General features: G+C 41.3%; 1 protein-coding gene across 1 annotated transcript in view; it reads left to right on the top strand.

Annotated features, from left to right (window-relative positions):
• Positions 1-25,998, top strand: part of col5a3a (collagen, type V, alpha 3a) — a 46,401-nt gene extending 20,403 nt beyond the window's left edge. The window contains exons 18-67 of the mRNA XM_034089542.1: positions 226-279; positions 500-553; positions 1,095-1,139; positions 2,315-2,368; positions 2,551-2,595; positions 2,694-2,747; positions 4,991-5,035; positions 5,399-5,452; positions 6,415-6,459; positions 6,833-6,886; positions 7,490-7,534; positions 7,677-7,730; positions 7,839-7,946; positions 8,510-8,563; positions 8,879-8,932; positions 9,025-9,069; positions 9,246-9,299; positions 9,597-9,641; positions 9,792-9,845; positions 9,956-10,009; positions 10,199-10,252; positions 10,358-10,465; positions 10,784-10,873; positions 11,817-11,870; positions 12,066-12,173; positions 12,494-12,601; positions 12,703-12,756; positions 12,941-12,994; positions 13,327-13,434; positions 13,570-13,623; positions 15,769-15,822; positions 17,628-17,681; positions 17,812-17,865; positions 17,963-18,070; positions 18,165-18,218; positions 18,308-18,361; positions 18,556-18,609; positions 18,700-18,753; positions 18,861-18,968; positions 19,357-19,410; positions 19,521-19,574; positions 19,659-19,766; positions 19,862-19,915; positions 20,475-20,510; positions 20,998-21,051; positions 21,152-21,452; positions 21,642-21,754; positions 21,903-21,971; positions 22,703-22,936; positions 23,678-25,998. Coding sequence (XP_033945433.1) covers positions 226-279; positions 500-553; positions 1,095-1,139; positions 2,315-2,368; positions 2,551-2,595; positions 2,694-2,747; positions 4,991-5,035; positions 5,399-5,452; positions 6,415-6,459; positions 6,833-6,886; positions 7,490-7,534; positions 7,677-7,730; positions 7,839-7,946; positions 8,510-8,563; positions 8,879-8,932; positions 9,025-9,069; positions 9,246-9,299; positions 9,597-9,641; positions 9,792-9,845; positions 9,956-10,009; positions 10,199-10,252; positions 10,358-10,465; positions 10,784-10,873; positions 11,817-11,870; positions 12,066-12,173; positions 12,494-12,601; positions 12,703-12,756; positions 12,941-12,994; positions 13,327-13,434; positions 13,570-13,623; positions 15,769-15,822; positions 17,628-17,681; positions 17,812-17,865; positions 17,963-18,070; positions 18,165-18,218; positions 18,308-18,361; positions 18,556-18,609; positions 18,700-18,753; positions 18,861-18,968; positions 19,357-19,410; positions 19,521-19,574; positions 19,659-19,766; positions 19,862-19,915; positions 20,475-20,510; positions 20,998-21,051; positions 21,152-21,452; positions 21,642-21,754; positions 21,903-21,971; positions 22,703-22,936; positions 23,678-23,824 — 3,681 coding nt within the window. The 3' untranslated portion in view covers positions 23,825-25,998. The remainder of the gene's footprint in view (positions 1-225; positions 280-499; positions 554-1,094; positions 1,140-2,314; positions 2,369-2,550; positions 2,596-2,693; positions 2,748-4,990; positions 5,036-5,398; positions 5,453-6,414; positions 6,460-6,832; positions 6,887-7,489; positions 7,535-7,676; positions 7,731-7,838; positions 7,947-8,509; positions 8,564-8,878; positions 8,933-9,024; positions 9,070-9,245; positions 9,300-9,596; positions 9,642-9,791; positions 9,846-9,955; positions 10,010-10,198; positions 10,253-10,357; positions 10,466-10,783; positions 10,874-11,816; positions 11,871-12,065; positions 12,174-12,493; positions 12,602-12,702; positions 12,757-12,940; positions 12,995-13,326; positions 13,435-13,569; positions 13,624-15,768; positions 15,823-17,627; positions 17,682-17,811; positions 17,866-17,962; positions 18,071-18,164; positions 18,219-18,307; positions 18,362-18,555; positions 18,610-18,699; positions 18,754-18,860; positions 18,969-19,356; positions 19,411-19,520; positions 19,575-19,658; positions 19,767-19,861; positions 19,916-20,474; positions 20,511-20,997; positions 21,052-21,151; positions 21,453-21,641; positions 21,755-21,902; positions 21,972-22,702; positions 22,937-23,677) is intronic.

The raw sequence follows: 25,998 nt of genomic DNA, 5'->3' as shown, positions 1-25,998 counted from the left end.
GCTCCCTCGATGCTGTGTCTAACAGAAGAACAGAGTCTTTATCAGTCAAAGCAGCATTTTAGCAGACCTACAGCTAATCTGAAAGCTCCCTCTCCCCAACACACGCAGAGCAGATGGGAGGCTCTGCCAGGGGACACTTTTAGGACAATTCTGCTAATGTTTACACATTACCATATGTTTGTGTCTTTCAGCATTTAATGCACTTTCTTCTCCATTACTTTTCAGGGTGACAGGGGTTTTGACGGCCTGCCAGGTCTCTCAGGAAACAAGGGACACAGAGTGAGTTAGATTTGTTAACCTAGCATATCACTGTATTTATTTAGTCATTTAGGCATTTACACCTCATGCATGAATACCTTGTTATTTGCACATTATTATCATGATCGTTTTGATTCCTATGATGACAGGGTATATAAAAACAAATGGTAGATTCTGCTGTGCTAAAATTAGAACAGTCCTAAATATCTTGAGGGTTGTGGCTAATGCTTTTATCGTGTAGGGGGACAGAGGAAAGCCTGGCCCTCATGGGCCTGACGGAGATTCAGGAGAAAAGGTGAGTGCACAGTATTACTTTCATCAAACAAAGGCTAGAAGATACTTCCGGCAGCATTGCTTTGTTTTTCTTTTTCATTAGACAAGGTTAAATAGCCTTTTCAGATCAGTGAATCAATTCTACAATCCATCTAGATGGTAAAGCACCACCGATCAAAGTAGGCTTTACTGAAGTCATACTGGCTGTCAACTCTTCAATCTTTTTTTTTGCAAGGCGCTGGACTGAGTTGATTCACGATCAAGGTTTGCTAAAGAAATGAAAGCTATGCTGCGCATCCCTGACATAGAATTGAAAATATGAAAGATAGAAGGTCTCTCAAGATAGTATCCATCCATGCAGGCGGTCGTGGGAAATTTGAGAGAGCGATCTATTAGTCTTTGCTGGAAGATAGTTGAGCCTTATCTGTCAGGCAGGGAATTTCTATAATGAGCTATTTTCACAGATTATGTCCGTGGGGATATAAATGTATCCACGCCTGAGGTTGATTTAAAGAGTTGCATAACATTTTGGTGTTGAATCTTTTTCCATCTTATTATTTCAGGGGTCCGATGGACCTTTGGGGCCAAGAGGGCAACCAGGCGAACCTGTGAGTAACCCCATCTGTAATGATATGTTCTCTCCTAGTGCACATAATGCAGTAGTTCATGTTTATTGCTTCTGTAAACAAAAAAAGGTAAATGTAAAAGATATGTATCAAGTCTTAACATTGGATTTTCTGAAAAATTCATACAGAAACAATTTCCAGAAAAAAACATGGGAGGATTGTTGGAGATCACTAGATTAAAGCTAAGGCAGAATTTTAGCCCAAATCGTACACTAAAATTACAAAAAACGTCTTCTCATACTGAACATGAGCAAAGCAATAGAAACACTGCATCATAGTTTACGATATACAACAACAATAAAAAACTGTACTGCCACAGTGCTCACCGTAGCATAAAGAGAGAAAAGGTCACTTGGAAAAGACATGCAGCTTGAAGACAAGAACGTAGAAAGGCATAACATATATTCAAAATCTGTCATCGAGACTCTACCTGTAGGGTAGCTTTAGATCAGAGAGACCACTAGGTTTAAAGAGCACTGTTGAAGAAGCTGTCATTTCTCCTGTGTACCTCTGCGGTGAACACTGGTTTATTGCTTATGACTCACACTCTATCTTTCTCCCAGGAGGTGAGGTTGAAGCACAGCGGGGCTCTGTCCTTCCGAATGGATCACCAATGCAGGACAAACTAGAGTTCAATAAGACATGTTAGGAAAGCTGTGTTTAACTAGAAAGATACAGTACATGAAAGGAGAGGAGTTGGCTGGTTTGATGAGAGCGATAGAGAGGAAGTGATGGGAAAAGTGAGGCAGCAAGAGACAAATGCGAGGCAGAAATTTGGTTGTGTTGAAAGAGATAAGAGAGGAAAGAGATGGAGTAGGAGAGGGGAGAGATACAAATCCTGGCCTGAATGATTATATTTCCATATCAATCACTTCCCAGGAGATCACAGATGTGGCTTTGGAACAGGTGGCTTGGCTTGCCTACAAAGAGGAGGGCTGACAAAAACAGAGCACACCAACACAGACTTGTGCTGTCGTTATGGCTGGCACATACAAAACCAGATGCCCCCCCCTCCTACACGCAGTTAAATACATTGTCACCCTCTGATATATCGCTCTCTCTCAGTAGTTCTGATTTATGATTAGGTATTCCGCACTCACTCCATCTCATCATGAATGCAGGTTAGCTGCTTACTATTTGCTCTGTTTTGTCTCCAGGGTTCTCGGGGTCTTGTCGGACCAAGGGGGCCATCTGGCCCACCTGGCCAGCCGGTAAGTCAACATCGCCTTCATTGCAAAATCAGAGCTATTTAGTATTTTCAACTCCATCAAATGTCCTCTAGTGCCTGGAATCATCAATATGCCACTGAATATAAACAAAGAAGCTATCAAAGTTTTTTCGATTAATCTTGGACATTTCATCCATTGTTTTCTGACATCTTCTATTTTGTCAGGGTATTCGTGGAATGGATGGAGTACAAGGGTCCAAGGGCAACCTGGTCAGTCCTGCTACATTTATAACATACTGTAATATGTGTTATATGATACATATAATGTAGAGGCAGATTGTGTGACTATCAGTCTTTGTTGTTGGCAGGGTCCAGCTGGAGAGATAGGGCCCCCAGGTCAACAAGGAAATCCAGGAGTACAGGTACTATACCAATACAAAAAACGGTGCTGTTTCTATGTTCAGAAATCCACTAATTACACATCATATAACTGTATTTAATTCATAAACACATCCTTCAAATAAGCACAATCACTTGCAAGCAGACAGTTTCTCTCAACAAGTTCTCCAACTCATACGACCAAATAGGCCGATTGTTCAGGCCCTTATTACGACCAAATATGTTGTTTGTTCAAGCGCTTAATACGTCCTATAATTAGGTTTGAAAGTTTTTGCCCTCTAGTGCTCCCGTTGAATGCAAACGTTACAGTTTATTCACAAATAACCCTCTCTGTAAAATCCTAAATTGTAGGATAGTTTGGCCATTAAAACGCTTTTTGATTAGATTTCGAGCGAGAAGTGTATATTGTACTTTTAGAATCCACGTCCAGTCGATATGTAGGATCTATAGTTTGATAGATATTACGAAGATGATTTGAGGTATGCGGCAGCCTCCATGTAAAGTTACGGGTTGAAAACAGTATTTCCGGTCTCGACGTTTTCATAATAAAACCAATGATCAAATGATTTAACAGTGATATCTGCACTACTCATCAACTAAAAAACATCAGTTTATCCTTGTTAATTATACGACATTTATTGGTTTAAATTGTGTACAATGCTTTTTGTGTTTTTTCTGTAAGAAATGCCGCCAAAACTGAATACGTGACGTGGATCATAAATATATTAGCAATTAAACAACATCTTCCATTTATTTTCACTTAATACGTCTCCTTGCATTATTAACACTAATTCGGCTCACTTTTATATTTGATCCAATTGATAGATAGGTTATATTTACACCATAACGGTGCACAGCTGATAGAAAAGGATTTTTTGTTGTAGTTTTTAAAGATATTATTTACTGAACTACCTTTCCAACTCCTCATGCAGTTGACTGTTACAGGTCTATACAGGTTCATGGTACAATGCAGAAGCTTCAAATCGAGAGACTGAAACTGTATTTCCCTACCGTTCTGTTTTAATTTCACAATAAAGTTAATAGTCATATTATGTTTGATATTATTATGTTTTAATAACTACACCACTGTTTTTTTAACCCGCACCGCCTAGTGGTTAAAGCACGTTATTGAATGCTGTTGTTGAATACGTTTTATTTGATGAAAATGTTTAAATATTAAGAGTAGCTTACACACAAAATTGGGGGAAAGTAGAAGGCATGATAGAAATATAGAATAGAAAATATCAAGAAGATACTGTAGTGATCTCTACAATAAAACAGTTTAGTGCAGGACGTCCAACGATATTAAATGTCCAATATATTGCATAGTTTATTTTGGCACTTGACAATCACCTTCCCTGAATTTGACTCAGGTGTAACTAAAGTCTGATTTAAGGGTTGTTTATATTTCACATCATTAATCAGAATCTGCAAAGTAACTAAAATAAATGTAGTGGAGTAAAAATACCAGGTTAACCACTGAATTGTAGTGGAGTAGAACAAAGCAGTATGCTGCTGTAACAAAAACATTTCCCAACTTGGGATCAATAAAGTATATCTTATCTTATCTTAACCTGTTAAGCCCCGAGCCTGTTTTTCAGGTTTCAGGCTCGAAAATGACATTCCCAGAACAAATGACCATATCTTCCCTTCTAAAAGGGTTCAATTAATAATCTTTTTTCTCAAAGTAATGATAAACCTGTGAGTTGGATGTAAAAAAGTCAGATTCAATGTAGAGGTTTTTTATTTGAAAGAAAATTCAGATTGAACATGGTAAAAAACTGTAAATTATAGTGTCCGTCCAAAAATATGTTTCACCCACGCTAACTTTACATGGAAGCTGCATACACATTATCCTGGCGAGTCCTCAAATCATCTTCATAATATCAAATATCAAACTATCGATCCGACTGGACGTGGATTCTAAGAGTACAATATACACTTCTCGCCAGAACTATTCCACAATTTAGGATTTTCCAGAGAGGGTTATTTGTTAATAAACGTCCCTCCGGAGCGTTTGCAATGAACGGCCCGGGAGCATGTTGTTCTTCGTTTTAAAGTGTATGTTGTTTCTTACACGACGACTAGAGGTGCTCTAGTGGTCGTGTAAGAAACAACATACACTTTAAATCGTGTCTCTGGGTCGTAATAAGGGCTTGAACAATCGGCCTATATGGTAGTTTTTTGTAGGAGAACAAAACTCTCTCTCTCTCTCTCCTCCTAGCCCTGTGCCACTTAACCTTATTGAAGCTTTGTTCTGTTCCAGGGTTTGTCTGGTCCTCAGGGTCCCATCGGATTGCCAGGGGAGAAGGTAGATTGCATGTCTCTCACTTAATTTCACAATTAAAGCTGTGACCCTGTGACCCCTGTCCTCACATAACCCATGCCAGTGGAGCCACTTCTAGCTCACATTCAGACAAGATACAGCTAGACAGGAAATCAATATAAAAGAAACACACACAGGCAAAACAGACAGAAGAAACAGCCTTGGCCACTGCACATCATGAGGCTAGACTGAGAAAAGAAGAAAGAGGACTAAGTCATAAATAGAATATGTTTTAGTAAAGGAGCATCAAAGATAAATTATAAATGTGGTCTCTAAGACATAAGTTATATTTTTGCTATATTTTATTGTAAGCTTATCTCAGTATTCATTCCTCTTTCTGCCATACAGGGTCCGCAGGGGAAATCAGGCATGCTGGGACTATCAGGCATTGATGGTCCTACCGTAAGTATACACACATATACAGTACAGGCATTAGCACAAAGGCATGCTAGAGTACACATGCATGTATCCATGCATACCTTTGCACAATCAGTGTCTATGTATATATACACATATTGTAACAGGACTGTGAAAAGTGGTAGTGCAGCAATCACGACAGAGGCAGTGTTCAAATCCAAAAAAAGGCTTTATTGCTATCAAACTCAAAAATACCTTCCCTTAAACAAAGGCTAACGTAGCCGGGCCGCTAACATACTTACCAGCTTACCAAAACGTTTCCTTACACTTGGAGCCTCCTGCTCCCTCCAGGTGTGAGGTCTCCACACCTGCTCCCAATACTGCTAATTGGAAGAGGGTGGAGCCACCTGTTGGGAATGTAGGTGCCTCCCACTACCCTGCCTCTCAGCCCCTTACAATATAATCAGACAGGCCCCTGCTGATTCTTCCTCAGTCAGCTCAAGCTACTCAATGGCAGCTACATAAAAAGTCAACACTTTTTGACACTGGTACATCGTTTTACAAATTAAAGAGCTCACACAATAATCACTACTAAATATCCATTTATGTATGCACACCCTAAAAGTTAATGAATCTAAAGAAGCACAATTAATACAATTTGCCATCCTACACTTTCTGTGTTCTACCAGTTGGGGGACACAGGAAGCATTTCTGTAATTGATCCATATCAGTATGAGCTTTAGGAAATAATAAAAAATATTGCAGCTGCAATGCTCAGAAATAACTTTAGATTGCAGTTAGACACATTTTAATGAGTTTCACTTAATGTTCCTTGTATTGTTCTGCAACGCTTTGTAGCACACAATGTTTTATGGTGCTTTACTCTCAGTGGCAATGGTTTCCTCTGTTTCATTGGTTGGTTGCACATGGACATTTCCATCAAGGAGTAATACAATAATTATGTATTTTCAGAAGTGTGAAGTCTGATTCCTGATATATACTTTCAGGGTCACCCAGGAAGAGAGGGCCCGTCGGGAGAGAAAGGCATCCAAGTGGGTAACTGAATATCTGAGGCTTGTACTCTTGTGGCACAGCAAGATATCAAAAGTACATTATCATGGTGTTTCTTACAATCTATTGTAACTGTGCACTCACTCACCTGGTTACAATAAAGCTTGCTCTAATCATTATAGTCAATCTGTTCCTACAATGTCATTGACTTTATAGTGGAAGAGCTCATTAGCTCATTAGAGTCAGCAGCATGCACTCATTAGCATCGTCAGCTTTTTCCTGTTTGAGAATGCTTATTGACAATCAAAGAAAGGATACCGTGACTGAGTGCAACGTGTACTAATAACTGGTCAGACAAATGCATTTTTTCTGGCAGCGGCTGTCTAAAACTAAACTGGTTGTTTTTTTATGTAGGGTTCACTAGGTCCTCAGGGACCTGTTGGGTACCCAGGGACCCGTGGAGTCAAGGTGAGACATCAATGCATCACAATCTCAGGTGTAATGTTGACTGTGATGTGTATTCTCCAAACATTTTACTCTGTGAGTGTGTTTACCTGTGATGGACAAGCTGCTTCAGTCTATGACTGACAGGTGACAGATGGAGGGAAAGCACCACGTTCCTCAAGGGGGCCGCTAACAACAGAGTGAGGAACGTCTGACGGATGTGATAGATGTAAAGTCAGATAGAGCAGAGCTGTGTGGAGCTGTCCATTCTCACTGAGTGCGCTTTTAAAACTGGGGGAATAAAAGCAAAGTTGTCATGAAACAACTGCTGTGTGTTTGTTCTGTAACAATCACACATCTGGTATTTTATCTGGTAGTTTGGCTTGACATAGTTTCAGGGAAGCCTGACCTTGATGGCAATCATGTATGAAATGAATGTAAGGTCAATAACTACTCAATAACATAGCAATGTTAGGTCAAGAGCAAATCAATACACACTTATAAATCATTTCAGTGAGTAAGATGGGGTATTGCTGAACATGCAGACAAGCAGTTGTTTGTGATGTCCAGAGTGGTCTTGTAAGTGACGTGACATTTTTGTAACATAACTGTTTTCCTGCTTAACAGGGAGCGGATGGATTTAGAGGTCTAAAGGGGGGCACAGGAGAGAAGGTGAGTAAAACTGATGTTGTTTCTGTTGTTGTAAAGCTGGTGTATTGTGACTGGAAGAACACTTGACAAATTACAATGTAATGATGCCATTTATCATCAAATATGTTATATTTAAACATCATGTCTGCTCTATGCATCACAGGGAGAAGATGGCTTCCCTGGGTCAAAAGGTGACATGGGCTTGAAGGGAGACAGGGTGAGAGCGCCCACAATTCACAAGCCTCAGTACCATTTCTATTATTTTTTCTCCAATGGAGTGGAGATATAATGGTCATTTTCATTCTACTTTCATTCTTGGTGTTAGGGTGATAACGGAGTTCTAGGTACCCATGGAGAGGATGGACCAGAGGGGCATAAGGGCCAGTCAGGACCCTTGGGAGAATCAGGATCTAACGGAATAGCTGGAGAGAAGGTTATTTTTCTTTTTAAAAAACTATTTTAATTACATTACAAAATAAGGTTTGGACACAAAAGAGAGGGAAAGGAAGATCAAATAGTTTGCCAGTCCTTAAAAAAATGTGTATCTTAATGTGCATTGTGTTGCTATAGTCATTATGTTAAATAGTATTCTTTTATTGCTTGTTGATATGACGATATGCACTGACAGGATTGCTTTTTTTACTTCTAATGTTGTTACCTGTACAATGACGATAAAGGAATTAAATTCATTGTAGAATTAGATTACTTTAGCCCAGTATTTAGCTGTGACAAAGGTTTCAATCAAATTAATGTCCTGGACATATAGATGTTTAATGCCCATTTATTACATCTGGTCACCGTCCATTCCTAAAGGCGACAAAACAAAACCAATGCGCATATATTCAACAATTCTGTCATCACTATATGCATTTATCTAGCTGTATTGTTGCATGCATAGTCAGCAGCATGTTATACACATCTTGTATTTGTATGCACTTTTCATCTTAATCATTCTCTAGTTTATGTTTTCCTCTTATTGTGCCTGGCTCTCTCCAGGGTAAACTTGGTGTGCCTGGATTGCCAGGATACCCAGGAAGACAAGGTCCTAAGGTGATTTAACATTGATGAGCTATCACGATCAGTTAATGTCTCCTCTTGTTCCAGCAAGATGAGTGTCTTTGCCCCGATTGTTTCCTGTCTGATTAAAAATAAAGGATGATAAATGGCTTTTAAAAAAAGGCTATTTTATTAATAGTTCATTAGTGACATCAATTCATTACATGTTGATGAATGGTGTATTTAAGGCTTTGTTGAGCACCATGGATTAAATTTGATACAGTAGTTCATTATATATTAATGAGGCATTGGGGGTGATGTGTGATGAATGGAGGGCTGAGGCTGATTAACCTCTATGTGTGTCTCCAGGGATCACTTGGCTTCCCTGGAGCGGCCGGTGTCTCAGGAGAAAAAGGACGAAGGGTGAGGACTTTTGTGACTTTTAGCACATTCAGACTGCTTCAGATGTTTTGTGTGTGGGTGCTGTTAAACAATTGTTAACCTCTATAATGCAGGGTCCAGCTGGTCAGGCAGGGGCTGGGGGCCAAAGAGGTCCTAATGTGAGTACACCTAAAGATACGTCCTCTACTGTATGTATAAATCAGTATTTGCTTTAATTAGATACCATCAGATTAGCATAAGTGTAACATCACTGCAGGGCTTTCACAGCACAAGTTTGTTCATCTTTCCCCACCTGATGCATGTGATAATCAGACTGTTGTTTGTTTCCTTATAGGGGGCCCGGGGGGGAAGAGGAGCAAGGGGGCCCACTGGAAAGCCTGGAGAAAAGGTGCGCATAGAATGAGACATGCACAATCACATGATCACACAGACATAAACAAAGACCTAAGCACATACAGTTACACATTATCACACACCTGGCTGTCTCATAAAGTATGGATGAATATGCACAAGGCATGTGCTACAGTGAGAAGCGATTGTCTGGCAGGTTATGCTTCAGTCTACACACCCACCCGATAAGACCTTCTTGGAAAAGCTAAAAACGGTGTTTGCAGGCACGAGCCTTAACAAGTTAGAATGTCTCCTGTTTTCCTACTGTGTATTTTATTTGTATTCTGCCTTCTAGGGTTCTGTTGCACAAGACGGTCCTCAAGGATCACCCGGAGAACAGGTAATGTTGGATAAGAGTGTACATACATTGCCTAAATAAGACAATATATGTACGTCCTGGAATAAATATCTTGGAATTAAAGATACAATGTCATCAGTGCAAGAGAAGCAAAGGTGATTAAGACTGATCTGTGTTCAAATGGTTTTCCAGGGCCCCCAAGGACCACAGGGAAGAAATGGTGAAGCAGGGACAAAAGGGCCTAATGTGAGTTAACGAAAATGCCTGTCGTAATTTGTACCTCATCCAATGTTTTATGCTCACGTTTGGTCCTGTTAAGTTCATAACAATGATGTAAGAAAATGATTTCCTTCCAGGGTGGACCAGGAAAAGATGGATTACCAGGTCATCCCGGCCAGAGAGGGGAACCAGTGAGTCATCTTTGATCTCAATAAAGCTTCATATTCAGCACAGCATGTGTAAACACAGCTAAAAAGTAGAATGCGATGATTTTAGCACTGAATTGGTGTAGTAAGAGTGCAAGTTGAGTGGCTTCCCTGTGTGCGTCTTACTGACTGTTTCAACTCTGAATCACCAAAATCCCTTGTCTCATTCTTCAGGGCTTCCAAGGCAAAAATGGACCCCCCGGCCCCCCAGGTGTTGTTGGGCCACAGGTAAGGGGAACAGTCTATTGTATATTATTTGCCATGTTAGATTACAGGTTTTTGTGATATGTAACTTGCTTACTGTTACGTGATATGTAACATGCTCATTTTCAGGGCAAATCTGGTGAGACAGGACTGACTGGAGACAGAGGCCATCCAGGTTCACCGGGACCACCGGGAGAGCACGGCTTACCGGGATCTGCCGGAAAGGAGGGCGCCAAGGTGAATAGTTTTCATCATAATGACAGGATCCTAATCGCTTGCCAGCATCACCTTATTACTGTTATTTTCAATAAAGCTCAAGGACTCTCTCAGCACTGCCGGAATATCTTATCTTCTGGGTCTCATTCTTTTCTCTAATTTGCTAATAAATAAAAGAGGAAAGCACACGGTGTTGAGGGTATTATGGCTCATAAAAGATAAATGTACTTTCTTGGTGTGACTTTCTGGTTGGTGTGATTTATGAATGCATAAGGGCCTGCTGTCTGCTGGCTTCCTGCCTTATATCTAATCACATGTGTGTGTATGTGTGGTTACCAGGGAGACCCAGGTCCATCAGGAGCTGCAGGGAAAAGTGGTCCTACTGGGCTGCAAGGCTTCAGAGGGAGCAGAGGGACCCATGGAGCAATGGTAACGCAAACTTCCATATATCTCTCATCCTCAGCATCACTCAATGATTCACTCAATGATTCTCTGGAAATGTTTAGCTTGCAAGTAAGAATTGTAAGTTTTTCAATGTCAAATCTGGCCATTGATGTCAAACACAGACAATGTGAAATCAATACAAACATTGCTGTCCCTGATAGTAAAACATGTGCAAATTACACAAGGGTTTTTGCATATGAAAGCTGATATCTTAAAAGGGCCCATGTCATGGCCACTTCTACTGATATGTGTATTCACCAAGTATTCACTCTCTGTCCTAAACGGCTTGTTGGAGCTCCTGCCCCCCTCCCTGTGAGCCCAGTGTGCTCTGATTGGTCGGGACGTTGCGAGGCTCGTTGCTGCGAGGAGCGGACAGATTTCCGGGTCGGCGATACAGCGAGAACAAGCGAAACTCATCCTGAGCACACACAAACACTCACAGCCGAAGTAAAAACAATAAGTGTGGCTTGATATTGAGTAAGAAAAAGGTTTATAACGCTGTGAGAATGGGTCTGCGGAGAGCATTTCTCCGCGATCCCAACTCGTCTATGAGCAGCGTTCAGGGACTCCCTGTTAATTAGCCAAGGGATCCTGGTGTGTGAGGTGCTCCGCGGATTGGTCCATTTGGGCCAATCCGGTCATTTGTTGTTGATTTGGGTGTTCACACGTCACAGAACCCAGGAGGCAAACAATGGAAAATGAGAAATCTCCAACGAGGCGTTTTGGGGCAGCATAGACGGGTCTTTTCTGTGTTAGAGTTGTACTCACTACAGGGTGTACTTTGAGGGTTTTTGACTCTGCAGACCGTTTACATAAAAACCTTCATAACACACAAGGGGACGGGTAATAACCGGAAAAGCATGACATGGGCCCTTTAATATTATTGCTGTTTTTGTTTCTGTGTGACGTTGTCTTTGTTTCTCTCCAGGGTCCTGCAGGTTTGAAGGGAGGAGAGGGTCTACCTGGTGTTGCAGGACCTGTTGTAAGTCTCATTTTATTAAATTGCTTTTCATCCCATCCCCTGCTCTCTGCCCAGGCTCTATGTTGTATAGAATGCTGGGATATATGAAGCAGGAGGTTGTTTCCATGGTGATCCCTGATCGTGACCACCACATTAAAACGGAGAGTGAGTCATGTGACATGCTCACCTCAACTCTCTATCTCCTCCTATTTCCAGGGTGCCACTGGAGAGAGGGGCCCCGCTGGGACGGCTGGTGCTATTGGCCAGCCAGGAAGGTCTGGTGGCGTGGGTTCTGCTGGGCCGATGGGAGAGAAAGGCGAGCCAGTAAGATTTGGAACATTGCACATTTTTGTTTCTTAGGCAACAATGTCCATGAATACATACTGTACCATCACCTCCCACAATTTGGTAATAAACAACATGTGCTGTTTTTTTGGAATGTGTCATTATGAGACTTCGAGCAGAAGGCTGGTAAAAGAGGAGAAAGGAGCTAAAGGCTATGATCAAAACATGTGAACAAGCCTGCTTGGGTGCTCGTTTCCCTCCTGTTATGATATTTAAATCAATGTGTCATGCTGCTATATGAGGATAATAAGTATTCTAGCACTTGCTTGATTTCTGCTGTTTTCCCACCTGTTCCCCAGGGAGAGAAGGGGCCTGTGGGGCCAGCTGGGAGTGATGGGGAACAAGGACCTCTGGGGCTGCCAGGGGCTGCTGGAAATCTTGGACCCCCTGGAGAGGACGGAGACAAGGTAGTGAGATGGAACAGCCAGCATGGACTGCAGCACTGATATAAAGGATGTGGATTAGTTGTATTTGTGTTGTGGTCACGTGTTTGCATTTGTCTCCATAGGGCGAGATAGGAGAATCAGGCCAGAAGGGCGGCAAAGGAGACAAAGGAGAATCTGTGAGTATTCATTTTAGGACAATAGTCCTGGCATCACATCATTACATTGCATCATTAGGAGGTAGAGGAAAAATAGTCTTAGAATTTGTAGCAATGTATACTATTGTGGTGGAATGAGGAAATTGATTTTAATAACATTTTTCCTATAGCAAATGTGTATTAAACTGCTCTTCTGTTTTTCTAGGGGCCGTCTGGACCTGTTGGAATCCAAGGACCTTTGGGCCAACCAGGACTACCAGTATGTTATAAAAACTCAAAATGCAAAATAGAAAAACAGTCGTATAATTACATCAATATACTGTAAGAACACAGGGACAAACAATTCAGCAGATAAGAAACAAGTCCTGAAGCTAACTTTTCCAAGACCTATAATATTTGGAAAAAAGCAAAGGAAGATTGGTGGATGCGGTCAATTGGGGTAGTTTGTCACGGTTTAGGCAGTGAGGGGGTGGCTTTGGATAGAGGACATTTTTTCGGGTGAATACTTTAAAAATGTAGCTTACAGAGCTGCTTCCTCCAAAGTTGCCTCCCTCAGCTTTAACATTGCTGACCTGTCTGTGTGTATTTCAGGGTGCAGATGGTGAGCCAGGTCCTCGTGGGCAGCAGGGCATGAACGGGGCGAAAGGAGATGAAGGACACCGAGGATTTAAGGGGGCATCTGGTCCTTCTGGACTGCAGGTAAGAATAACTATCCCATCAAAAAACAGTCTGTCTCCCTATTGGCTCATCTCTGATTTTATATTTATACTTTAGTTTGTATTGATTTCCATTTCATGTGGAAGACTGCAATCCTCACCATATCTCTATTTGTAGGGAATGCCAGGACCATCGGGGGACAAAGGAGAGAGTGGGCATGTTGGCTCAATGGTAAGTACTTATCAGTAATCCAAGCACATACAACACCAGTGTCAGTCTCAAGGCTTTCTCAACACCACTTTACTGTCTTCTTACACTTTGCTTCATACTTTTTATGACTTTGAATTGTCTTGGTACTGACTGATATTGGATATCGACATAACTTTTCTTCACTTTCCAAAAACCTTTTTTTCTCCAGTATCAAGCATAAAGCAGCGAGTATAAAATAGTTTAATGGATCATTTTTGAAGATCAAAAGGTTTGCATTCATTAGTGGAAAAATGTCTCGTTACTGCCAGAAACCCAAAGCACTATTTTGTTATCGTGGTTGGTCCTGATATGGATGTGTTGATGCTACTTTTATAAGGTATACCTTCATCAATAATGTAATGACATCATATTAGAAGTCTAAAGAAACACAATGAAGTTGTTGAGTTGAGTGAGATAAAAAAAATCATTGATATTGGTATGTCTTCAAATTAGTAAACGGTATCTGTGTTAGCATATTAACAAAAAGGACTGAGTGGAAACTGAAGAAAGAAAAGGGTTAATTTGCTCCAGAATACTGAAAGCTGTGTTTCTAATGTTATAGCTTCGACAACTCTGGACACAAAACAAGCTAATCAGCCTCATATGTAGAGAAACTGAGGAAAACGGCTAAATTAAATCCTAAGAATAGGCATTTTTCAAAGCAGACTATTTGACTGGTTAATGATGGCTCTAGTAAGCTACTAAGCTAGTAAGCCGACACAATGACACTTTTAACTATTGAACAATGCTTACACTTTGTGTGGGGTTTGAAGTGTTATTCAAAGCAATGAACATCCCACATTAGCTGTGCTAAGTAGCTGCACACTAATCAACTATTACCATGGCATACTGTGTTATTATGGAAGCTGTGGGAGAATACAGCCGCAGGCTAGAAACAAATACTCTTCAGTCAATTGCTCTCAGAGGTTATGTTCCTCATATCTCATGTCTGTTGGCATTAGTTATATCTTTACATGATCTGATAAATCAATATCCACAATAATGATTGCAAAAAAGAAACCTTACAACCTATAACAATCTCAACTTGTCTTTTGAATTTTTGATGGATCTTCAAGGCTGAGTGTGTGAATGACAGTATAGTATACCATGAATTAATGTGCAAGAAGGACATAAAGGAATGTAAAGAAATGAAAAGGATAAATAAGAAATGAGAGAGTTACCGAGAGGACGCAGTGGAGCAATAGAGTGGAAGGAAGAGGCGGGGCTCTGGCTGTGAGCAGGAAGACGGTGTGACAGCTGCTAATCAGATTAGCCTCAGCCTTGGCTGTCTAATGAGCATCCTCCTTTGTGACAGTCATCTCACAACGCTGTCAACCATGAACACATTTCAACAAGATTCCTTATAACTCCTCTTCTCCACAGCCAGATTAGAGAGGCAATGCATTAGAATGGAACCAAAACAAAGGGAAGAAACAGAGAAAGAGAGAGAAAGACTGAGAGAGGAGAGAAAGAAGCTGGAGACTCAGTGGAAAAGTTTCATTCATGTGTGAGCGTTGCGGATCACAGGATTCTCCCCTCTAATGCTCAAGTATCTCTCCGCCAGAAGGATATGTGTTTCTTCGAGTCCCACACAGAGTCTCTCTGGGCAGATTGTGTGTCGGTCTGTCTCTGTGACTCTACAACACAATGCTCCCTCCAAGACTTCGGAGTGATTCAGAGCACAGCTCAACATCTACTCAACTGAAACGGAAGCCAAGCACAGTTAGGATGAATTGCTTGCTGCTCTCTCTTGTGCTGCACAGCAAAGTCACATGCCGTCACTGTGGCTGAGAAACTATGCTCTTGCACATCACATGCTAGAAGTTTCTTATTAAACAGGGAGAATAAGAGAAACGGGTAGGAGGGGAGAATCAGAGCTTGTGTCATATTGAGGGTAATGACCTGTCTGGATGTCTTCATCATGTCAGTACCATAATGATCATAGATACTGGGGCCATTACATAAGCAATCCTCCATGGCCTGACTTCTAACACACATTTAATTTAGGAGGCACTAGCTCAATTCCAGCTCACACTCAGCTTGTATTTATGTTTGTGTTTTATTGATGTTGATCATCATTTCTGTATGCACTGATATCCTAATAACACATTACATCTCTCTCAACAGGGGCCTCCAGGACAGCATGGCACACGGGGTCCTCAGGGGTCCAGTGGTGGAGAGGTAGAGTGAAGCATGTTTTTATTTAAACTACATATATTTGGATTCAGATGTCAGCATAACTGGTTTTATTACACAAAACACATGCAGGGGCAACATTTAGGAAGTTTATGTCGACATGCTATCATATCCATCTTCATAAAACAAATTCTCTGAAACATTAGAGAACAACATACGATTGTCCAAATAGTTTACAAAAGAAATGCACCAAGAATCCATTTCATAATGAGCATTGACATATATCAAAATTGGTTCACTCATTATTTCTGTTCCTCTGATTTTAAACTGAAATTCTTGCTTTTTTCAGATAATTCTTTTTCTGAGGCATGTATCATTGAGGCCTATTTATTTTGTGATTAGGATTTAGTGCGCGTCAATGCCTTTTTGTTACTGTAATGCAATATTGAAATTACACACCCTGTGCAAGAATTGGAGTGCTAATATTTTAAAGTGATGTTTGTTGCATGCCTTTTTTACTCATAAAGAAAATATGACAGTGTATCAGCTTTGGAATCAAGAAGACTTCCATCAAACACACAGGATTAACTACATTTCAAACTGCACAATCATTTATCATTACTCGCATCATATTTCTCATGATCTAAAGAACGAGATCGCGGATACAAGCGGCCGAGATGGGTTTTCTCCGCAGGGTGGCTGGCGTCTCCCTTAGGGATAAGGTGAGAAGTTCGGTCATCAGGGAGGGACTCGGAGTTGAGCCGCTCCTCCTTCGCATCGAAAGGAGCCAGTTGAGGTGGTTCGGGCACCTAGTTAGGATGCCACCTGGGCGCCTCCCTAGGGAGGTGTTCCAGGCACGTCCAGCTGGGAAGAGACCAAGGGGTAGACCTAGGACCAGGTGGAGGGATTATATCTCTTCGCTGGCCTGGGAGCGCCTTGGGATCCCCCAGTCAGAGCTGGTTGATGTCGCCAGGGAAAAGAAAGTTTGGGGCTCTCTGCTGGAACTGCTACCCCCGCGACCCGACCACGGATAAGCGGGAGAAGATGGATGGATGGACATCATATTTCCCAGACACTCATCTTTTACAGATCCACGAGATCCCCTACTGCTTTTGAAACTTCAATTATTAAACACTATTAAATACAATTCCTGGGAGAGAGTTATATTTACTGATTTATGAATCATTAAGAAGTATTGGACTATAATCCCTGAGAGGCAGTTATATTTACCTCTCATAATGGCCATCTCGCTGCAGCCTTTCACACTGTCAATTATTCAGCAGCAAGCTGCAAAAATCTGTGTGTGCCACGCTAGTGCTTCATCACAGGAAGCATGGAAATACAGCGGTGCATAAATGGTGGGATCCATAAATGGATTGGTACAGGAAAAGCGGAAAAGAGCGGAATGGTGGTGGGATGTCATGTGAGGAAAGCAGCTGACAGCAGGAGCTCTGTAGTAGTGTATGGCTGTACTCAGCGTTCATGTTTGTGCACTCTACCGAAGACCTGCTTTTACTGGGTTTGTCTCAAGAGAAAAAGCACAATACACTGACAAACTTGCATGCACGCTAACATATATGCGCATACACAAACAAAATTGTTGAGAGGGGGATATAGAATCCACCGTACTGTGTGACGCATACACTATCCACAGCAAACTGACACTCAATTTGTTTCCCTGTGTTGTGATAATGTGATGTGGGTTCAGCATTCTGTGAGCAGATCTGCTGACAAACAACAACAACAACAACAACACACTGCACCAACAACTACATTTTTTCCAAATCAAATGAATATTTCAAACTTGCCCTTGTTTTATGATATTTGTCTTCTCTCTCCTCTTGCATCAGGGCCCACCTGGAATAACTGGTGGAGTTGGTCAGCCTGGACTTGTTGGAGAGAAGGTCAGCATTTCCCATTAGCAACTACACAGTGCATCTGTGCACATGGAATGATGGTGCCTTGTGAATGCAGGATGTGTGTGTGAGAGAGTGGAGTGTGATTATACCTTACTGAGTGTTCCTGCTCTACCAGGGTGAGGATGGGGAAGCGGGAAACCCTGGGTCAGTTGGAGAGACCGGCACTGTTGTAAGTAGCATGACTTCCATCAGTCGTTCATATCTTGCTCGACCTCATCATTTCCTAGCCCTTTCATTGATTGTCATTTCCCATGCTGGTGTCTTAGGGGGGTAAAGGCGATGTGGGGGAAAAGGGTGACTCAGGCCCATCTGGTTCCGCTGGGCCTCCTGGACCCAGAGGAACACCGGGAGAGGACGGACCCAAAGGCAACCTCGTAAGTCTTTTTCTCTCTGACGCAGTGATTGTGTCAAACAGTTATTGCTATGCCCGGCACATGATGGTTTCTGACTCACTGTTGTTAACCACAGGGCCCTCTTGGATTTCCTGGAGATGCAGGGCCTCCTGGAGAAGTTGGTGTCAATGTGAGTATTTGTTGTTATGATTGTTTTATCATACATGTTTTAATTAACCCTTTAATTGCTCATTTCATCTATATGAATGTTTTACCCAGGGAGTAGATGGTGGCCCTGGGGCTAAAGGAGACAATGGAGATCCCGGCAAAGCAGTAAGCATTTCTACCCACTTCTTACATGTTGACAGCACGAGTAGCTTTATGCTGTATGCTTAGCTAAAGTCTATATTCTCTGTGACATATTGATGTTTTGCCCATCATTATGGATAGAAGTTCTTCTCAGAGTTTAGTGACAGGTTGGAAAAGTGTTTATTTTTTACCTAATCCTTTTTTTCTGTTCTTTGCAGGGACCTCTAGGAGCCTCTGGGGAGCCAGGCACTTCAGGACCTCCTGGACGGAGGGTACGATAAATAAACACGTTCGTGAGCTATGTGTATTGTATATTTATGTTATTGCTATTATCTCACCACCATTGTCTCTCTTATCCCTAGGGTCATATCGGTCCCGCAGGGAAAGAAGGGAAGCAGGGCATGAAGGGAGCCAAGGTAAAGACAATGGGTTGCACTGAGCCGGGTAATGCATTACAACAAAACCTTTGAGGTGAGTTTATGCCTAACGCCTTGCTGTGTGTGTCCATGCCTCTGGCTTGTAGGGGGCGTTTGGAGACCATGGTCCGGTGGGGAAGACAGGTCCAGTGGGACCCCAAGGGGAGCCAGGGAGGTCTGGCCTAGAAGGTCTCCGAGGCATCCCAGGCTCTGCGGTCAGTACACAAGAGAAGAGGGAATTCCTGCTCAATGTTGTTAACTTGCAATGAAATATAGGCTACGACTGACACGTTTCAGTCCTTAGACATTCATCAGGTGAATCATCCTCCTATGCAACAGCATTTCTACGAAATTGAGGATGTGCAACAGCCTTCACAGTTTATCAATGAAAATGGGAATAATGATACCATTATTATATCCTTTTAAAACTGTGAATCATATCACAATATAGGTCAAAATTATCACTACACAATTTAGTTTTTCCAAATCAGACAGCCCTAGAAGCAACATAACTGACAATAATCAACATACGGTACCATTTGTGTTTAATCTTGGTTTCTGTTTCTTTTAAGCCAATATCTAATTCTAATGTTTCTTTTCTAGGGTGAGCAAGGTTTAAATGGGCCGCTAGGACAAACTGGACCACCAGGACCAATAGTAAGATCCTTATAATTGGCTTTTAATGAAGCTTGGGACATTTATAATAATACATCAAATGTACAGAATATACAGCATTGGCCAATTAACTAATCTGTGATTGTTAACAGGGACCACTAGGACTCCTCGGATTAAAAGGAGACCCTGGAAACCAGGGAGAAAAAGTGAGTATGTCCTTGACAAAGAGAACTCTCTGCACTAGCCTTAACCCTGGGAAACAAAACTGATGACCATGTCTCTGTCTGCAGGGTCATGGAGGGTTGCTCGGTCTAATTGGCCCCCCAGGGGAACATGGCGAGAAGGGAGACAGAGGCCTGCCAGGGAACCAGGGGAGCCGAGGGCCTAAGGGAGATGAGGTATATGTCATTGCAATATATTTGGATACATCTGATACACTTCTGCAAGGAAGAAGTTCAGTTCACCAACGAGATATGCTTTTCCTTATTTCTAGGGAGCAGGCGGCACCTCTGGTCCCACCGGCCCACTGGGACCACCTGGACTGTCAGTAAGTGCAGCGCTGTTACAACAATATACTATACTACTTATTACTTATGGTCTGTTCAATTGTGTTAATACATATTTGAATTACATTTGTATCCGCAGGGCATCTTTTTAATTTTCAGCCATCTTTTGTTAAAAAAAAACATTATTATATATACACTGTATATAAACATTACAACAATGAATTAAATGAGGCTTTTAAACATAGCCTCCCTATTACAGCCATTGTTCTATAACTCTGATCCAAATTGGCTGATCAATTATTCAGTGAACTCGATGAGTGCTTATTTAAAAAGGTCATATAAGGTTATGATCTCAGGGCTTTTGCAATTGATTCCATCTTCAATAAGTTAAGCATAATTTGAAAGCCCTGTAATTGCACATTTTTTATTCAGCAGTGATAGTAATAACATTGACCATAACCTGCCCTGTCAAGCAGGTGCCTTATTTTCTGGTGAATAGTTGACGAGTATTGATCAGTGCTTATTTGAGTAATTAGATTGTTATCTAACAGTGTAATGTTATTTATGTGTTAACTGCTCTTTACTCCTCTCCACTTTTAGGGTGCAGCTGGCGGGAAAGGGTCGAAGGGAGAAATGGTGAGTTCAGTAATCCGTCTTATTTATTTGTATATTGCCAATGCTGTACATTGCTGATTGGCTAGCATCTGCTGGGAACATCTGCTGGGTAAGAGAGAAAAAGTGTGATTGTTGGCTTAAATGTACCATGCTTGATAATAATAATAATAATAATAATAATAATAATAATAATAATAATGCTCAACTGTGTTTACCACATGTCTTTGGAACTAAAAGCCTGCTGTCCAGCCACACTTGCCTTGTGTGGGATTTTCCATCGCGCCCTTTTAATAAGATTTGGTTCTAGTGTGTGTGTGATGTTATGAAAACCACTATAGTGTGTCTTGAGAGCCAGGCTTTGACCACAGAGTGCTGATGCACACAGCTGGATAATCCTATAAAGCAGAAGTCATATCTGTCTGGATAAAGCCGGGATGTAGCCAAGTGTGAGTGGTGTGACCAGGTGAGACATGATTGACACAAAGTTTTGTCCTCTCTTTTTCTTCAGGGTCTCGTTGGTGCCAGAGGAGATACAGGCAGAATTGGCCTCCCAGGACCCCCAGTGAGTAACACCAGTTATTCAGATCATGGCTTTCTCAGTGCCAGCTTTATCCTCTTTCATTCCTTATTATATGTTGCTCACCTATCTGTTCTACCTCCAGGGACCTCCCGGTTCAATGATTCAGCCCCTGCCCATGAGGGAGGGCAGGCGGAAGAAGCGAAGGCACTCGGATCGGGCAAGAGGAGCAGCTTCATCCACGGAGGAAGATGTGGAGCTGGATATGGAGGAGTTCCTCCAGGGAGATCAGCCTCTGGAGGACGCTGAAGGAATGGAAGAAGTCTTTGCCACCCTGTCTTCTATGAAAACAGAGGTGGAGATAATGAGAAGACCCCTTGGAACCTTTGAGAGCCCTGCCAGGACCTGCAAAGAGCTAATGATGGTCCAACCTGACTACAAAGATGGTATAAAAGACAGTGCTTCTTACTTTATGCCCGTTTAACAACCAAAACAGTTCTAATGGAAAATAATCCAGTAAAAACTGGAACCCATTCTACACTCCTTTTTTAGCCAGTTGTTTGTTATCATCTTGTTATCATTGATGCAGTAATTATATCAACATCCGGAGCTTGTCTTTTTTGTGCACTTTCTAGGAGACTACTGGATTGATCCTAACCAGGGCTGTAACAGAGACTCCATCAAGGTCTACTGTAACTTCACAGCTGATGGAGAGACATGTCTCTACCCTGACAAGAGGATTGAGAATGTAAGTCTGCAATCTCTTGCTGTCAGCCTTTACAAAGCCAATCTCGTCATATTACATCAAGGCACAAATCCCCCCATATATCCCTTGAGCCTAAGACTTCACTCAACATCCTGTAAAAATCCTTCTCTTTCTCTCTTTCTCTGTCCAGGTGAAATTAGCAGCGTGGAACAAAGAGAAGCCAGGAAGCTGGTTCAGCCAATACAGGAGAGGAAAGCAGGTAAAAAAACAAACAAATAAAGAACCTCCTTCCATTTATCTCAGCTGGCTCCAAATGCCAGCCAGTCTTTTTCATCTAAATGACTTATCCTAATTGAGAGTGTTCGAATGATACCCCTGCATATGATTGAGTTGCAAGCATTTGTACTAGTGTATTGACATGAAAGGTTGGGCATGTGGGCGTCTGTACTTCAAAGTGCACATGATTGCATGAGAACGTTTTTAGTTTATTTGTATATTTGCAAATCAATTTATTAGACTTAGATGTTCATATTACCATCAGTTGATTTCAGCCAACTGGATAGTCACACAGAGGCAATGCTAGCTCTCTGATCGACTAGCATTCAGGATAGCACGCTCAGAACTCTGGCCTTTCAAGAGTTCCTGATCAGAGGTCTCAAAACCCACTCAGACAATCGCAAAGCTACCAGCACAATTACAATTCACTGCAGCTCTCGAACAATGTCCTTGGATCGGCATAGGTTTTTTTCCTTCTCTTCATTTCCTCAGCTGTTACAATACTGTCTGAGAATCACTATTTCACCATTGCTCAAGGAAAGTCATCTGTCAGCACAAGCTAGGACATTTGTTAATTGTGATATAGTGAAATTCGAAATTTATATTAGCAGATTATAGAAAAGTATGTGTTTTTCTGTGGATTCATCTCTTATAGAGGAAACTTGTTTATGCATTTATTTTTCTCATTCTGGATTCTGTGTGTTTGTCACCTAGTTCTCCTACAGTGACAGGGATGGGAACCCTGTGCATGTAGTTCAGCTGACCTTCCTGAAACTATTGAGTGCCACGGCCAAGCAGAGCTTCACCTATACCTGCCAGAACTCGGCAGGCTGGTTCGACAGAACCTCGCGCTCCTACCAGCTTTCCCTCCGCTTCCGGGGCAGCAATGATGAGGAGCTGACACAAGCCAAAAGCCTCTTCATTAATGCAGTGCATGATGGATGCCAGGTCAGTGCAGAGACATGCCAGAAGAAGGGACTAGCTCGACTGATAACAATTAGCCTTAAAGGTCACCTATTATGCAGAATCCACTTTTTCATGTCTTTTCTACATAAACATGTGTAAAGCTGTGTAAAGACACAGCATGTGTCCATGCTGTGTAAAGAGATTCTGGAAGTTTCAGGAAAAAAGATTCGCTCACTTTTTGTCCTGATCCATTTATATAAAAACCTGTTTGAAAATGAGCTGATCAGATTTTGGCCACTTTATGATGTCATAACGATGTTTTTGCTTGTGTAACCATTAGCCAATAACCAACCAAGGTAACCCCCGCCCCCCCCCCCCCCTTATCACCTGAATCTCATCCTAGAGCACCATTGTGTTATTTTTAACCAAATATCTCTCAGAGGGGCGTGGGGAGGGGCTCCTTATTTCCTCTAAAGTAACAGACAGAGAATCAGCCCTTTTGAAACAGGGCTGAAACAGAGGGGTTTATGGGATGCTACAATGCATGATCTGTTTGGTATTTCGAGCCAAACAATTCAGAAACATGTTTTGTATATATCTGAGAAATATTTGTATATAGATGAAAAACAGTATAATAGGGGACCTTTAATGAAAGTAATGTGTTTATCAATTGTGTTTCTGTTGTAGCTATCAAATCGGGATGTGTGCCAGAGAGGCGGGGGAGCTAGTCAGTTGTATTAAGCCAAGCAAATTCTAATAATGGCTTTAATTTTTCTCTTTCAGTTCCGTAAAGGTCAGGAAAGGACTGTTCTGGAGATTGACTCCCCCTCGGCAGAGCTCCTCCCTATAATAGATGTGGCTCCAGCAGACTTTGGCAACGGCAACCAGAAGTTTGGGTTCCAAGTTGGACGGGTATGCTTCAATGGTTAACATCTTGCCATTCACAAACAACAACAAAAAGACCTGCACAGCAAGTTTTACTCAAAGAAATTGGACTTGAACTGCTTCCCCAAGCAATATTTATTATATCCTGCTCCTGTATGTGTTGGGTTAGTGGTATTAATTTAAGACCCTACCGTGGCCAATGAAATATGTTCTATGGCTTAACAACAATAAGAAGAAAGGCAAGAAAGAGGACATGTACCAATGGGAACAAAGCACATTTACCAAAGGGAAATATTTCCAATTTGATATATTTAAGTGTTTTTCTTTTCTTTTCTCTTACTGTTGTGCTTTAATTTATCCTTGAGAATAATGAGGACCGCACCACTTTACGATGACCACTTATCAAGACAACTAACAAAACAAATGTGTCCGATCGAGAGAATAACAGTCTGTCATTCTGTGTATGGGTCTGTTAAGTGGTACTTTTCAGACCTTAGATGAACTGGTTGCTACCTAATGTTTTACAAAGACTGCGACGGCATAAATCAGAGACGATGTCATACTCATTTGCATGCTTAGATTTCACTCTAATGACAATTGCATAGCAGTTGTGAACTAGCCTAGCATATTAATTCCACACAAGCAGCATAATTAATTACCTGCGTGCAAGAATGATAAATTGTCCTTTTTACCCTTCAACTGCAGTTTGCTCAGTGAATTACCTTGATTAGTATTCAATAGGCGTAGCTAGTTATTGAACCCAACACTTACTTGAACGGATAAGGTTGTTTCCTTTATTTGACTGGTTTCCTCCATAGGCTTAATTATAAGCTTTTTGAGCCATCCGTGTTTATAAGGACTACAGTCCTATATACAGTATGTCAGACTCAAATATTTTCTACTGTGCTATAAACTTGTGATTACATACCTGAGCAACTAGGCTTTGGGATTTTTCAATGCAAGAATAAAGAGCATGCTAATTAAAACTGTCTCTCGGCTTAACTGCACTTCTTTATACAAAGACATTTCACGCATCTCTTGAAAGCATTTTATAACTGCTGACATAACCTGTTTTTGCTTTTACGCCACACTTTGTTTCTCAGTTTTGTTCATATGTTGACATTTTGACAAAGTATGATGCCGTTAATTTGACATGATTTGCTCGTCACTGGTGCTAAAGACGATTCTGTTCATTTTGTGTCACTGTGTTTGTGTGTCTTTGTGGGCAGGATTATAGAACTACAGCGGGAGAGGGTTATTGCTCTTTCAGCAGGAAACACCCTCAGAGGCCGGGGACTAGTATACTGTGTTTTTTGCACATCTTCTGGCTGATTGTGCCAATTTCACAGGGCCAGTGAAAAGCAGTTAGGCACAATTCAGAGCAATGTGGTTGATAGCTTTAAAAGTTAAGATCCATCCTAAACCACATTTATATCACACCATTCCACAATTCTCTACCTAGACTAGCATTAATAGCATCAAGTCTAAAGTGAATGGTGCCATCAAGGAATATTTCGAGAACTTGAGATTCATTGTAGATATTTTGTATTTCTTTAAGTGTTCAGGAATCATTTATTGTCATACTGCAACACAGTGCAGTTGTAGACTAGTTCATGTATGGTACACAACAAAATAAAAAGATGACAAAAGAAACAAAATAATATATTGTTTTTTTTCAGAAAATTGTAGAGTCAAGAACCAACTTGTTCTTAAATTACTATGGGTGCAATTATCATGCCATTATACCTTTATTCACGGACTCCATGATTTGTTTTTAGATTATCCTTTAACTGCAGTTAGCTCAGCATGTCAGCCTTAACAGAGACTTCTTCAAATTTACAAATGGAGCTGTCAATTTTACAACATTAACATATGAATGTGAATCCCATTTTATGAACGATTTTCCCTTGAGCGAATGAAATGTTAATGCTCAGTCTACCTCCTCCGTCTTTAACAGTAGACTGTGTGCCCAGTATGTGTAATTTAGTAAAATACTCCCAATGTTATATTTGTTTCACTGCATTTAAACATTCCAGTAATGAACTCCTCTCCTTCTGTCAGATCCTGCTCTGCTCCTCCTGTGAATAGTGTTTGTTGTACTAATTTTGTATACTGTACAGTTATTCTGAGTTCTTAATGAGCAGTAACCGGCTGCTTAAATGAAAAACAAATTCATTTGTCAAAAATTGATGTGCGAATAAAAACAAAAATGAAATAAT

The sequence above is a fragment of the Pseudochaenichthys georgianus genome, chromosome 8 (assembly GCF_902827115.2).
Source record: "Pseudochaenichthys georgianus chromosome 8, fPseGeo1.2, whole genome shotgun sequence".
NCBI classification, from domain to species: Eukaryota; Metazoa; Chordata; class Actinopteri; order Perciformes; family Channichthyidae; genus Pseudochaenichthys; species Pseudochaenichthys georgianus.
This window is presented reverse-complemented; position numbering and strand designations above follow the sequence as displayed.